The sequence below is a fragment of the Triplophysa rosa genome, linkage group LG16, assembly GCF_024868665.1.
Source record: "Triplophysa rosa linkage group LG16, Trosa_1v2, whole genome shotgun sequence".
Lineage (NCBI taxonomy): Eukaryota > Metazoa > Chordata > Actinopteri > Cypriniformes > Nemacheilidae > Triplophysa > Triplophysa rosa.
The window spans coordinates 20652640-20668145 of NC_079905.1; the positions used below are offsets into that span (position 1 = coordinate 20652640).

At 38.3% G+C, this 15506-nt stretch overlaps 1 protein-coding gene across 1 annotated transcript; it reads right to left on the bottom strand.

Annotated features, from left to right (window-relative positions):
• Nucleotides 1-9585: 9585 nt before the first annotated feature.
• Nucleotides 9586-15068, bottom strand: tmem200b (transmembrane protein 200B). Its single transcript, XM_057354961.1, has 2 exons — nucleotides 14650-15068; nucleotides 9586-11920 (listed from the first exon to the last, which is right to left on the bottom strand). The coding sequence occupies exon 2, from the start codon at nucleotides 11890-11892 to the stop codon at nucleotides 10693-10695; it is 1200 nt and encodes a 399-aa protein (XP_057210944.1). The 5' UTR covers nucleotides 11893-11920; nucleotides 14650-15068; the 3' UTR covers nucleotides 9586-10692.
• Between the last annotated feature and the right edge of the window lie 438 nt (nucleotides 15069-15506).

Here is a 15506-nt window from a genome sequence, read left to right on the forward strand (position 1 = left end):
ATCTCAGCTCTTGTCAGGTCCCCACTTCCCATTCTCCGCTCTACCATCAGGTCAGGCCATGAACTGCATCCTGCTCGCTGTGGTAACCTTGGAACAATGAGACAAGACTGGCTGAGAGTAGAGTACTGTTCTGTACTCTTTGATGCAACAAGTACATCAGTTGTGTTTTTGGTTCCGGTTGATCTAACTAATGCAGCCTAAACCCTCTGAAGATTTATATTATGGAAGAGTAGTGTATGCAAGATTAAAAAGATGCGTCTTTAGTCTAGATTTAAACTGACAGAGTGTGTCTGCCTCCCGGACAGTGCAGGGAAGACTATTCCAAAGTTTAGGCGCTAGATAGGAAAAGGATCTACCACCTGCACTTGATTTTGAAATTCTAGGTATTACCAACTGACAGGACGCCTGAGAGCGTAATGCACGTGAAGGACTGTAATACAAAAGGAGTTCATTCAAGTACTGAGGAGCTAAACCATGTAAGGCTTTATAGGTAATAAGCAAGATTTTAAAGTTAACGCGATGCTTTATAGGTAACCAGTGCAAGGTTGACAGAACCGGGCTAATATGTTCATACTTTTTTGTACGTGTAAGAACTCGAGCTGCCGCGTTTTGGACCAATTGGAGTTTTTGTAATAAGCCTGCAGGGCAACCACCTAACAGTGCATTACAGTAATCTAGTCTTGATGTCATGAATGCATGAATTAACTTCTCTGCATCTGAGATTGACAGCATATGACGTAGTTTAGATATATTCTTAAGATGGAAAAACGCAATTTTACAGGTGTTGGCGACGTGGCTCTCAAATGACAGATTACTATCGAATAGAACGCCAAGATTCTTTGCTGACGACGAGGGTTTTATGGAACATCCGTCAATAGTTAAACAGTATTCTTGGTTGTTACTTATAGCAGTTTTCGGTCCAATAAGTAACACTTCCGTTTTGTCCGAGTTCAGTAATAAAAAGTTGTTACTCATCCAGTTTTTTATATCGACTATGCATTCCATTATTCGATGGAACTGCTGTGTTTCATGAGGCTTCGAGGAAATATAAAGTTGAGTATCATCAGCATAACAGTGAAAGCTAACTCCGTGTCGCTTTATTATATCTCCTAGAGGTAGCATGTATAATGCGAAGAGCAGAGGCCCTAAGACTGAGCCCTGTGGTACACCGTACTGGACTTGCGATTTGCGTGACACCTCATTGTTTATTGCTACAAATTGAAAACGGTCGGATAAATAAGATTTAAACCATTTCAAAGCTATTCCCTTAATGCCGACATAATTTTCGAGTCTATGTAGGAGTGTGCTGTGGTCAATGGTATCGAATGCAGCACTAAGGTCTAGCAGCACCAATAACGAGATACAACCTCGGTCAGACGCCAATAGCAGATCATTTGTAACTCTGATCAAAGCAGTCTCTGTACTGTGACATGCTCTAAATCCAGACTGGAATTCTTCATTGATGTCATTCCTTTGGAGGAAGGAGCATAATTGAGTTGAAACTACTTTTTCCAGAACTTTAGATATGAAAGGTAGATTCGATATAGGCCTGTAGTTCCTTAGTTCTCTAGGGTCGAGTTGGGGTTTTTTGACAAGGGGCCTTATAACAGCCACCTTATATGCTTTAGGCACATGTCCTAATGTCAGAGATGAGTTAATAATACCAAGAAGAGGATCTATAATTTCTGGGAGCATCTCTTTCAGTAGATTTGTAGGTATAGGGTCTAGTATGCATGTTGTTGATTTAGATGATCTAATAATTTTAGACAGCTCATCTTGATCTACGGTATAAAATAATTGCATTTTCTCCTTAAGGGCGCTGTAGTTAGTTTGTTCAGCGGGTTTCACTTCTGATTGCATTGTTATAATTTTTTCTCTAATATCTTGGATTTTATATGTGAAGTAGTTCATAAATTCATCACTGCTATGCTGATATACAGGATCAGAAGTCACTGACGATTTATTTTTTGTTAATTTAGCCACCGTGTTAAATAAAAACCTAGGGTTGTGCTGGTTTTCTTCTATTAGTGATGAAAAGTAGGCGGATCTAGAAGTTATTAGGGCTTTCCTGTATTTTCGAATACTATCCTTCCATGCTGTACGAAATACCTCTAATTTAGTTTTCTTAAAGTTGCGCTCCATTTTTCGGGCCGCTTTCTTTAGAGCCTGAGTGTGTTCATTATACCACGGTGTGGGGCTGCCATTTTTAATCTTCTTTAAACGTAGTGGAGCAACTTTGTCTAGCGTTACCGAGAAGGTGGAATTAAAATTTTCAGTGGTAATGTCAAGATCTTCAACGTTATTTCTCATGATTTGAGACAATTCGGGCAGATTATCGAGAAACGCATCTTTGGTAGTTGAAGTTATTGTTCTACCATATTTGTAACAATGAGTTTTATTTGCAGCCGTAGGCCAGTGAAGCAAACATAATACCAGATAATGATCCGAAATGTCTTCACTCTGCTGAAGGATTTTAACGTCGTCCACATTTATACCGTAAGACAGTATTAAATCTAAAGTATGATTACGAAGGTGAGTGGGTCCTGACACATGTTGACTAATGCCCATGGAGTTAAGAGTGTCTTTGAAAGCCATTCCTAAGGCATCTGTAACGTTATCTACGTGGATGTTAAAGTCACCAACGACAAGGAGTCTATCTGCGGCCAGTACTAGTTCTGATAAGAACCCACCAAATTCTTTAATAAAATCTGTGTGGTGCCCTGGAGGCCTATATACAATAGCTAGAATCAATTTAAAAAGTGTTTTATCTTTAGTATTAGGTGTTGAAACATGAAGAACCATGACTTCAAAAGAATTATATTTAGAGTTCGACTTCTGGGAAATGCTAAGAGAGTTATTGTAAAGTGCTGCGACACCTCCCCCTCTGCCTTTTAGACGAGGCTCGTGTTTATAATAATAATCTTGGGGGACAGATTCATTTAAAGCAATATAATCATCTGGTTTTAGCCATGTTTCTGTCAAACAGAGCATGTCTATTTTATGATCTGTTATCATATCGTTAACAAAAAGTGCTTTATTAGAGAGAGATCTAATATTTAGCAATCCGAGTCGTAACAGTTGATTATCTGTATTTTGTTCATGTTTAGTTTGTTTAACGTTTATTAAATTACTTTCAAGAGGTTTACGCATTATTTTATGTTTGCTAATCCGGGGGACAGACACAGTCTCTATTTTGTGATGTTTGGGAGAACGGATTACTACATGTTGTACATTTTGTGTATTCTGCGACGTGAGACGGCAAGCAGACAGTTGGTTAAGCCATACTGTCTGCTCCCTGACCTGGGCCCCAGCGAGTCAAGTTTTAGCATTAGCATTAAGACTTTTTGCCATATTTCTAGACAGGATGGAAGTCCCAGCCCAGGAGGGATGGAGACCATCTCGTTTCAACAGGTCAGGTCTGCCCTCAAAACTCTTCCAGTTATTTATAAAAACTATATCATTCTGCAGGCACCACTCAGACAACCAGCCATTTAGTGATGATAATCTGCTATAAATCTCATCACCACGATAAGCATTGAGGGGGCCAGAGAATATTACAGTGTCTGACATCATGCTTGCGAGCTCACACACCTCTTTAATGTTATCTTTTGTGATCTCCGATTGACGGAGTCGAACATCATTTGTGCCGACGTGAATGACAATCTTACTGAATTTACGATTAGCCTTAGCCAGCACATTTAAATTTGACTTGATGTCAGGCGCTCTGGCTCCCGGTAAACATTGGACTATGGTGGCTGGTGCCTCTATGTTAACGTTCCGAACAATAGAATCACCGATAACTAGGGCACTTTCAGCAGGTTTCTCAGTCGGTGCGTCACTGAGCGGGGCAAACCTGTTCGAGACTGTAATCGGAACGGTCGAGTGATGTTTTGTCCTGCGACTACGCCGTCTCACAGTCACGAAGTTTCCCAGCTGCGGGGGATTTTCAACCGGAACCGAGCTGTGTGCGCTAATGTTGCTCGCATCCAAAGTGTTTTCTATCGTCGTTAAACTCTTACTATCCTCAGATAAAGATTGGATGCGAGACTCTAATTCTAAGATCTTCTCTGTCAGCCTAACTATTTCCCTGCATTTATCGCATATAAAGCCCTCGCAGCTGACAGAGAAGGCTAAGCTAAACATATGACATGAGGTGCAAGTAACAATAATAGGAATAGAAGCCATAACTCACCGGATTTGAAGTGCAATTCCAACTTACCAAGGTTGCTCGATGGATCGTAGTATACTCGCTTAAAAAGAGAAACAGTTAGCACACAAGACAAACCAGAGGCAAGATGATATTCCACAGTGTGAACAGAAAGCAAGCTAACACGCTATTGCTATGCTAACGGCGTTAAGTTAACTATCACTTTTGGTTTAGACTCTTCCAAGTAAATAACAGGAACAGGGTTATTGAGATATCAGGATAAGTTAGCAACGACAATAATAATTAACGAAAATAAAATACACTAATATTAGAGCGAAGTGATAAGAGCACTGATACAAACAAGCTGCCGGCAGCGATGCAGGAAACAGGAAGCCGTTACATTACATTAGTAATGCGTGGTTGAAGTTTATTTTTAAAGAAGTTCCAGCTCACGTGGGTAAAACATTGAGCGTTTGTTCACTTCATTTCACCGCGGATTCCTTTGTGAACAAGGCACAGGTCGATGCTGGATTTGCGGAGAGACTAAAATTAAAAAGCAGTGCTGTAGCGTCAATATTGGATCCGGGAATAGGAATGGCGCAGCAATCTTATGTGAGTAAAACATTTTTGTACTATGCGTCACTATTGCTTTGTTAGAGATTGCTTGATATGCCCTGATAGCCCTATTCGTATGGGATTAGTATTACCTGGGGACCTCTAGTCATTTGTAATAATTGCAGAGGTTGTCTGTGATATTAATCCCATGCAAATCGGCCATGTCTGTAATTTGTTAAGTAAAAATTCCCCCACAAATTACCTACCATATTTTGATGAACACCGAGGTCCTGTGATAATATTAGTCCCGTGCGAATCAGCAACTCTGTGATTTGGCGGGCTCATATATCATTTTTCAAGGTTTTATCTACTATTTGCGAATAATGGAGGCTGTTTTGAAGTGTTTTGATATTATTTCGGATGCTGGGTCATATCCATAAGTTAACACTGTCGTTTTTTTATTGTTTGTTTATTTATCATGGAAACTCTCGTAACATTTGAGACCCGCGATCGCGGTGATCTTCTGTCCGGTTCGCGATCACGGGTCTCAAATGCTGACAGGTACGGTCATATATCATTAAACACCATACAACTATAGGCTATACAAACTATACGCAAAGCCTTGCCATCACATCCGGGAAATGAGTCAGTAAGTTTGAGTAAAATCACAGGCTTCACTTATCCCGTGCGAATGCACCACATGAAATACAGATGTGGGGAGGTCATTTCTAAATCACACGAGGTCCCCAGATAATACTAATCCCTTGCGAAATCTGACAAAGTCATCGTTTGTCATTTTAAATATTGCAATGAATATACTGTGGCATTACCATACAGTGAGATTTTGATATTGTTACATCCCTACTTGTAACCAAACAGTTCTTGGCCACCATTGACTACCATAGTAGAAAAAATTGCTTTATAAATGTATTTGTTCTGTTGAACACAAAATAAGATATTTAGAAGAATGTAGGAAAGCAAATAGTTCTGGGACACTTTTAAATACTATTATTTATTCCCACTATGGTAGTCAATGGTGACCAAGAACTGTTTGGTTACAAGCATTCTTCCAAATATCTTTCTCTTTATTCATCAGAACAAAGAAATGTATACAGATTTGGAACAACTCGAGGGTGAGTAATTGATGACCAAATTTTAACTTTTGGTGTAGTCTCAGAACAAGACAGTTGCGTCTCAGATTTGTCTTCGGAGAAAGTGCACAAAATTTTAAAACTGTCTCTATTACCGTTTCCAAAGAGATCTCAGCAATGTCAAAAAGTGATTCTGCAATCAGAACTCAAACATTTCTCATTAAACTTAGCAAAATCTCAAAAATCCAAATTATTTTACATTCAATACTGTGCATTTATTTGACACCTCTATTCTTTTCACATATTTTAACAAATGCACAGTTGTTTCTATTATTATTTCTTTTAAGCAATTTTAGTTGAAACATGAGACTAACTTGACACTTAAACGAAAAACAGTCATCAAATCAAGAAAAGTGGGCGGTGTGTAACTGTACACTGTAAAATAATATTCTGTGTTGTAGTAGATTTCATGAAATTAATTGAGTAAACTTTACTTAATACAGTTTTGTTCTTGTTTTTTAAACAAAATTCTAAATGCACAAATTATTAAGTGAATTTTATGTGCTTCACAATCAAATGAAAGACTTGATAGTGTTTATTGTTCAGTTTTCTTTAAGATTTAGAAGAGATTTTGTTTGTATTTTTGAGTTTGGTGGTTACCAGCGTTCAGAAGAGTGGTGCTTGTGTGTTTTTTCACTCAGTGAACAGTAATGGGGCGAATGCCAGTACTGAGACAACTCTCAGCTTACTTGCACATCATATATGTTCTAAACAATAATAAATGAAGTGAAGAATAATAAACTGAAGTTAAAAAAAGATCAATAAGTTAACTCCGATGCCCAAATTAGTATTTCTTCTTGATTTTTTTTGTTTATCATGTGACATGTCATGTGCTTAAATACTTGTAATGGAATATTGCGTTAAAAATATGCTTTAAAGTACTTAAAAATATTTTGTTTAATATTGTTACCATAATTTTTGATTATATAAGTAAATATCCATGTCATTTTTTACAGTGTAGCGCTCTTTTAGCGAGAAACACTGTTATACACAACTATAGACACATATTTCCTTTTTCTCTTTTCATTTCTTCCTGTGGAGTCTTCCCTCTATGTTCTGTTCGTTTGCACCTGGATCCCATTGACTTCCTGTATACAAGCCAACGAGACTGCCTCTGGGACATGCAGCAGTAAAAAACAATTACACCCAGCCCGTTTAAACAACCTTCCTTATTAACACACAACATGAACACACATTTTATCAACCTCAAAAAGCACGCTTTGACCCCAAGTGCTGAGTTACATGAAACATGTTTTAAAACTCGTATCCACTTAAAAAACATTGTAGGCTGCAGTTCACTGTCCAAAGTAAACAGGTCAAATTATGATCCACAATTTTTATTTTCACAATTCAGTTTAAAATTGTTTCCTCAAACTATTTGTGTCACATCTGGCTAAGTTTAGCACAATTTTAATGGATTCAGTTAAAGAAGGTATCAACACGACCCTTGAAACTGTGCAACCTTTTGCTCAACTTTTATTACTGTAATGCACTGCAGATGCTGATGGTGGCTAACAGCCGTGTGCCAGACGATAATGTATCTGCACAGCACAATTCTTTGCCAGTTTATTTCCATAAGTCTCAATAATGTTAATAGGTCTCAAAATGGGTGATTACTTAGTTTCTGACGAAGATGAGTTAGAAGACATTGCAGCCAGAAGTTAGCATTATAAACCAAAGAACCATTTTTTGTTTGTTTGTTTAAGAGAAATATCCATATTGACAGCGCTATTAAGGTTGGTGTCTAGCTTCCATCATCTCTCTAATGCCGTCATCTGCCGGAAAAACAATCCTCTGGTTCACGCGCATTCGGGAGATGACGGAAGCTAGACATCAACGTTAATAGCGCTGTCAACATGGAAATTTATATGCAAATCACAAAAGAATATATTGTGAAGATATTTGTGGTTTGGTTACCAAAATCACACTGGCCACCTTTGACTTCCATTGTATGGACACGAGACCACTTGACTGTTCTCAAAATATTTTCTTTTGTGTTCCACAGAAGAAAACGTCATATGCAACTTCTGAATGACATGAGGGTAATTAACATTAAAATTATTTTTATTTTCAGTTGAACTGTCCCTTTCAGTTTAAAATGTAACCAAACCACCAAACTACTTATACAGTATAATAAAAAGCTCCAACTGTAAACGATGACTGGATAAGCCAATCCAGAATCCAGATTCTTCATTAGCACAGCAAGCTGTGACACTGAAAACAACAATGTGCAATGCGCAAATTAAAAATACAATTTCTGAAGTCCTTCTACACAAAACAGTTCTGTCAATCCTCTCCATCACCACCTACACAACACTCTTCCTCTTTGAATTTTGGCAAAATGAGGCTCGGGTCTTGCCTGCAAGCTTTACAAGCTGTTAGAATCGCAGAAGCCATCTTATAAATGACCAATTAAATGAGAAGAGATCACGAGAGACTGCATACCTGCCCGAAAGGAGCCATAAAATCTAATAAGGGGGTAAAAGTTGGCCCCTGACAAAAATACTGCTGAGGATATTTACAGCAGGGAATTTCTCCATCCCTCTTTCCTTCCTCGTTCTCCCACTTCCTTTCCTCAAACATCTACTATTAGTCTACAACTTCTAACCTATACTGAAAACCCAATGTACTAACATTTAGATTTTTCTATTTTACTTATTTTTTTATCAAACTATGATAAAAGGTACAAGTGCATTCAGCCTACAGAGGACACTTTATAAAGGCGGAGATTATTGTTGAAAACAACATTCTGACAATTGTAACACTAAACATTTAATCTCATGTTCAAAAGCTCAGCTTTCCTTGCTTCCACTGAAGATAGATGTTCTTTGAAAAAAGTCAATATAACAACACAATCTAATGAAACATTTGTAATTAAAAATATATTAGATTAAAAATAGCAGCATTTATCTAGTGGCCTCAGATTTTTGGACCTCACAGAACATTTTCAATAAGCATGTTTGACAGCATATACAGTACATAAACCTGTGGCCTTTGCATTGTTATAGGTTGAGCTATAGGAATTTGTTTTTATAATTAATACATTTTTAGATCATAAGAAATAATGTTAAAGTTGTAACATTTGTAACTCAACAGTTGTAAACTCCTATACTCTTAGGAGTGGTTTCCCGGACAGGGTTTAAGCCTAGTCTCAGACTAATTTAAATGTTAGAGGTGTCTCAAAAACAATTTACACTGACATGTCTTAAAACATATCAGTGTGATTTTTTTTGTCACAAGATCCACACAGTTATGCCTTTTCTAAAGTATGTTTTTAAAAACGACTTAAATATCCTAATTTACTTAAGGCCTAGTCCTAATTTAAACTAATCCCTGTCTGTGAAACCGCCTCTTAAAGATTTAAAGTCATAGTTATGATTAATAGTAATATGCAATATTACTAGATATACTAAATAGATGAACAGATTGCAATTCGCTATTATTTTTAGTATTAGCATCTATTTGCACCATAAACAACAAGTGTAGTCTGACGTTTTGCTTTTGCAGTTTTAAGGTAGTTTACTTTAATTAATTAAGTAGTGCCTTTTACAATGGGCAAAAAAATAGAACTAGGGTAAACAATTTTATAAGAGTATTAAAGTTAAACAGGTAGAGTTTATTAGATCAAGTTTTATTACTATTAAGTCGTAGAAGTCAAATGACTAATTAGAGATTTTGTCCCAAGGAATCTTAATATCTCGACTGATTTTACTACCAAAACTACCAAAGAAAACATCATTGACAGCAAACAAACATATGCATTTGATTTGGTTTTGTTTTGCCTTTTATTTGCAACACAGGCATGTCAAATGTGTAAAGGGTCTGACATAAATACTCATAGGTCAGTCAGATTCTGGATATTGCTCAGTATACATTAACACATGGCATACAACACAGCATATACAAACAGGCTACACAGACAAAATAGAGATGGAGATTGTTTTGTAAACAAAAAAAAGTGAAGTCACACATTCTCACTGCAAATAGGAGGGGCTCGGTCGGGCTCCAGCCTTTAAAGGGAAAGCAATTATGTACCCGCATTAGTGCATGCAAAGACACTGATCACCTTCAAAAATGAAGTCAAGAGAGCAGTGTGCCCTCATTATTTATTCTTCTGTTATATCGCCGTAAGGCATAGATGAAGAAGAGGAGAGCAAATGCTCTGGCAAAGATTTACGAACAATGTGCAAAGGAAGAACCAGATAAAGTGTGTATTATTGGTCAAATAACCAGCACTCATTAATACTAACACATTAGTACAAATCTCATTATAAATCAAGATCATGGCATCATGCTTCCAGCCAACCTAACTTCAGAAGTCTCTTCTGTCTACTTACTGATAATACTGTATCTTTATTTTACCTTAATCTGTGATGCTTGAAATGTTGCTTACTGTGTCTTGGAAACAAGCAGTGCTTTAGAAACAGTTACAAACCATCTCTTGCCGTTGCCCATTTAGACACAGGTTAAGGGATTCATGCGGTGTAGCGGTTCCCATGTCTTGAAAATACCTCCACCCCTACGTTCCTCCATTACGTATGTTAATATTTCCATACCAGGGCAGTACGTACCATGTTTATGACCTTTCAAGTGACATTTGCATCTGCCACATATCTCAGAACAAACTAGTTACAAAAACTAGTCAAGTGAGATAACTGGCTAGGTCTTGTAGATCTATTGGCCTCAAGGGATTCCAGAAACTGTGCAAAGATATCCACAAGAAATGTGTGCCCATTTCTGCTTTTGATTATTCCAGGTGTACATAACCTTGTGAGGCTCTTCCGTATGACTGTGAGATTTGCCAATCCAGTAACCCTGATGTAATCATTAAACCTTGCCTCACTGGAAGGGACCCGAGCCATAGCTTTTGTTTAGCTGTAAGCATTGCTGCTCAAGCTGGTCCAGTAACCTGTCCACAGAGTCCTCTTTATTCTCCAGCTTAAGGTACCTTCTGACGTTTCCGAGGTCTAGTCGGGGCCAGCTGCTGTTTCTTTGCTCTTCCACAGGTATCAATTCAAGGTCAACCCCAACCATATTCACACACACCTCCGAGCTGGATTGTCTTGGAAGCAATCTGTGGTGATCCAAGGAGGTCATGGACTTGTCCTCTGGACGCACCACATCGCCAGGCAGTATCTGTGGTCTAGTCCTGTGACTCATGCTGTAGGACCGTCTGGGTGGGATGGAGAAGAGCTCATAGTCCCACCCACCTAGTGTCGACATCGAGGATGCGGTCACACAGTTGCTGAGTCCAAAATGACTTTTCAGCTGCAGATCCAGTGCAGACGTGGTCCCCTGCTCCTTGTCACAAAAGATCACTTTGCTGTTGTTGCAGGAGTTGGATGAATGAATAGAAGAGGTGGACGAAGAGTCCTGATGATGGAGAACCTCAGTGTGCTTTGTTTCTTTCTGCTGTAAGCTGTCCTCCTCATCTATGCTCTTGACTTGAAGTAGCGGCTCTGAGCTGGATAATTCCTGCAGGCAGAGAATGTTCAGGTGGGCTGCAGGTAAATTACTGACCCACTGGTAGTGCCTGGCAAGAGAGTTGACCTGTAAAAGGTCTGCTGAAGGAACGGCTGCAGACACAGAGCATATCACACTCCTCATCTGAGCTAGAAGCATTTGAGTTTCCCTGTCCCGATTCTCATAGAGGACCGTATTAGCACAAATAAGTATAAAGAGTCCCACTCCCATAATGACGGGACCCAGTAATTTCATCCTTTCACTGTGAACCAAACTTGCTGGAGAAAACAGGCTTTTGGACCCTAATTCCCATCCTACGGTGGCTGGGGACCCTTCCACTACCGCGTCCAGCGTTGTGCGATGGGACCGGTATGGCCAGTAGCCTGCCACGGCAAGTGCAGTGCCAACAATAACAACCACCCCCCCGAGCACCAGAAAGGCACCAGGCATGGAGTGGATACGCAGCTTTCCCTGTATCACACACTCTTTTTTTCTCCTGGAGTGAAGACTGAAACGTGGCAGGCGTTGACGGGAAGGTGCAGTCGACGTCCGATCGCAGGATTTTTGACTCCTCATTGCCTAGTGGTCCAGTGCACACCTCACCCTAAAGGGGGTCAGAAAAGGGAAGAGCAAAAAGGTCAAGGAAAGGACTCTTGGTCACATGCATTTAGTAACTTATTCAAATCAAGAAGCTTAAATAAAAACGGTTTATGTTTTTTCAGACTGCTAAAATAGTTTGTTTTGATATTTTGATTGAATGCTAATGCTCTCAGGAGCTATTCTTTCTTTTAAGAATGCTGATTGTTATAATGGTGTATATTAATATTTCATCTACAGGGACTTCTACAGGGTATTGTTTTAAATAATTTAAGAACACAGGTGCACTGTTTTCTGTTTGCTAATAAATGCTTAGACCATAGGCACCTTCAACATCTGAGAGAAAAGCACAATTGGAAAAACATGTGATGGCTCCTGTATATCCAGAAAAAAACACTTAGTACAAAGTAATGTATTCAAGTTGAGTAAAGAAATAAAAGCCTTTTGAACCCATAAAAATAGATGAGAAATATCTCAGAAACCTACAGTAAGATTCTACGGCATGAGATGTTTACTGCCGTATAGATGTCCTTATTCTAAATAACTGCATTTATCCACAAACTAATCATTATTGATGTGTTGTATTGCTGAGTACTTTCCTGTGGCTCAGTGGTTAGAGCATGGCACTAGCAATGCCAAGGTCGTGGATTCGATCCCAGGGGATTGCACATAGTCAGAAACTAAGTGTATAATACAATGCAATTGAAGTCGCTTTGGATAAAAGCATCTGCCAAATGTAAATGAGTAAAAAATTAAATGATGGTTTTGAGGCATTGCATGTTTTGTTAAAGGGATACTCTGCCCTAAAATGACAATTCTGTCATCATTTACTCGCCCTCAAGTTGTTCCAAACCTCTATAAATGTCTTCGTTTTGTTGAACACAAGGAAAGATATTTGGAAAAATGCAACTGACATTTCTGGGACATCATTGACTACCATACTTAGGAAAAATTATTGTATCATTTTGTTTAGGTTCTGTAGATATCACATAAGATATTTTTAAGAATTTAAGAAAGCAAATATTTCTAGGGCACCTTTGACTACCATTTTATTTTTTCCTACTATGGTAGTCAATGATGTCCCAGAAATGCCAGTTGCTAACATTTTTAGAAATATAGACCTATATTTCTTTGTGTTCAACAGAAACATAATAATTTACACAGAGTTGGAACAACGTGGGGGGGAGATTCATGAAGGAATTTTTATTTTTGGGTGGAGTATCCCTTTAATACACTATTGCATAATAACCCAGCTGAGCCGGTAACCCTTCCAGATATTAAACAGCACGTGGTTAGCTGTTTTTGGGTCATTTAAGACAGTCTCTGTACATTGCTAGTTTTTATTTGTAAAAACAGGTGGTCGGGGAAAACTGGTCATTTTTCCAGATTGTAGGCAATGTACTTGAAGACCAAGCCAAAAAAAGTAAATAAATCACTAAAAGGATCCAAGTGTATGCCAGTGGAGGAGGAATGAGGACTAAAAGCTAGATGAGAAATGACTATATGTGGCCAGTTCACTCTGGAACAACAAAAGCTCTATTGGAAGGGGCTTCTAAACAACTCTGAAAATGTCATTTACAATCCTTCTGACTTGCTTGGTTTGTTTAAACTCATGGGAAATGCTTTGGATGTTCAGCTAGAGAGGAACTTGTAAGCAAGAAGTCAGTTTTTAAATCTACGAAGTAATGCAGCCAGATGTAAACACTAAGTTTGTGGTCAGATTTTGTTATTAATAATATGGAGTTTGCCACCAACTGCCTAAACAAACCTTTAAACAAACCTATAAATGAATGAATTCCAACCTACTCTTTAAGTAAGATCCACATAGAAAAAACTATGTATGCCATGCATCTTGCATATGTTTGGACTGGTTCATCAAAAGACCGGACTGATGAAATCCAGACCTCTTTTTCCATTACCAGGTTCAGCTTTACTTTTAATGGCTGTTCGCTTTAGTTGCCAAATGGGTGAAATTAATTATACAGTATAAATCAGCCTAAAGTATAAACAGCAGCTGTAGATCGATCTTTGAATCCAAATTGCACTCCATCACAGTGTTCAGACCAGACCAGTGTTTGAGCACCCAAAAAGACCAAAATCTTTTAAAACAATAAGTTACCCTTTCAGTAAAGTAAGCCTCCTTGTTTTGTTTACTGTTTGCAGTGTGATGATGCATTTACATTCTGACCTGATGATTCTGACAACCTGCTATAACCAGCACCGACAATTTTCAAAAACAACAATTGTCTTAATCATTTCTGACTGACACTGCAGGACGCCTTATGAAATTTATCATTAGCTTGTGATAATATAACTAAACACATTTAGAACATCCACTTAAAAATGGGTCTAAATTCATTTATGCCACCTTAGCACGGAAAAATGAACAAAAATAACGCCTAATTTCATTTTAACATTGCAACACGCCTCATAAAACATGAGCACCCATTGAAAATATTGCCAAAGAAATCAAAACTGTTTTTTACAACAGATCTCAATCTCAAAATGTGGCATTTAAATAAAATTACACGGCTCTACGTGTTGTAGCATTTCCGTTCAAACTTGTGGTTGGACATTTATAAATGACAATAAAAATCTATCGACCTTATTAAAGGTCAAGTCAGCAGCTGTTATTAAAAGCTGCAATGATTTTGACGCGCTGGCATTACTGGTTACATAAAAAACATCATGACCCGCTTCAGAGGACAATGACCGTCTGGAATGTGTTTTACTTGCCTTTGTTACAATGTTTCGCGTTTACGTTCCATGAATCTGCCGCGCTTGACACACATGTTCGAGATGTTCTTCATCCAATGTGAAGTTTCGCGGTTGTCCATAAATCCATACGTGTGAGAAGTGCTGCTCACCTCCCATGACAGCTTTTCCTCTCCAAAAGACGAGGGCGAGTTGTTAAAAGAATGGACTTTCTAACGGCAGAAAAGAGGAATTTCGCCCCATCATCAGTAGTCTCTGTCTGCTCGTTCACCCCTGTCCACATTTCTTGTTCTCCTCTGTTGAAGTGTTGAGGAGAGCGCCTCCTTCGTCATCTCTTTATCTGAGGTTCAGTGGACTTGCTAGCCTACTATACTGTACATACATTCAACAGGCTATCATTGTTCTCTTTTTGAAGGCGTTTCTTTCAATAAATTTGTGTGGATAGTATAGAAAAAGAGTATTTAAAGCAACACTGAAGTTAAATGTGGAAATGCAGACACCTCTTTTACGCATTTGGGTAACATGCATAAATATTAAGTATGAAGATAGGCTACCACACACACACACACAACATACATTTTTGTATTCTTGAAGTCTGGCGACATCTCGTGGAAGCATGCAACATTTGAAAACTTTTTTAACGCTTTATTGTCAGCAAAATGCATGCATAATGCCACAGGCACTATATAACAAAGAACATTCCACATGCATCAACAAGACCAAAAAAAAAAATAGATAGAAAAAAAAAGACGGTACATAAACATCAGTTTACAAACAAATGTATACTACACATACTTTACAACATTTGAAAACTTGTAATGAATGAATTGAAATATGTACACAAATGACCTTGACCACAGAGAAAGATTTTTCCCACC

Coding starts and splice junctions, on each gene's coding strand:
- tmem200b (XM_057354961.1), bottom strand. CDS start 11,892: ATGAGGAGTCAAAAATCCTGCGATCGGACGTCGACTGCACCTTCCCGT.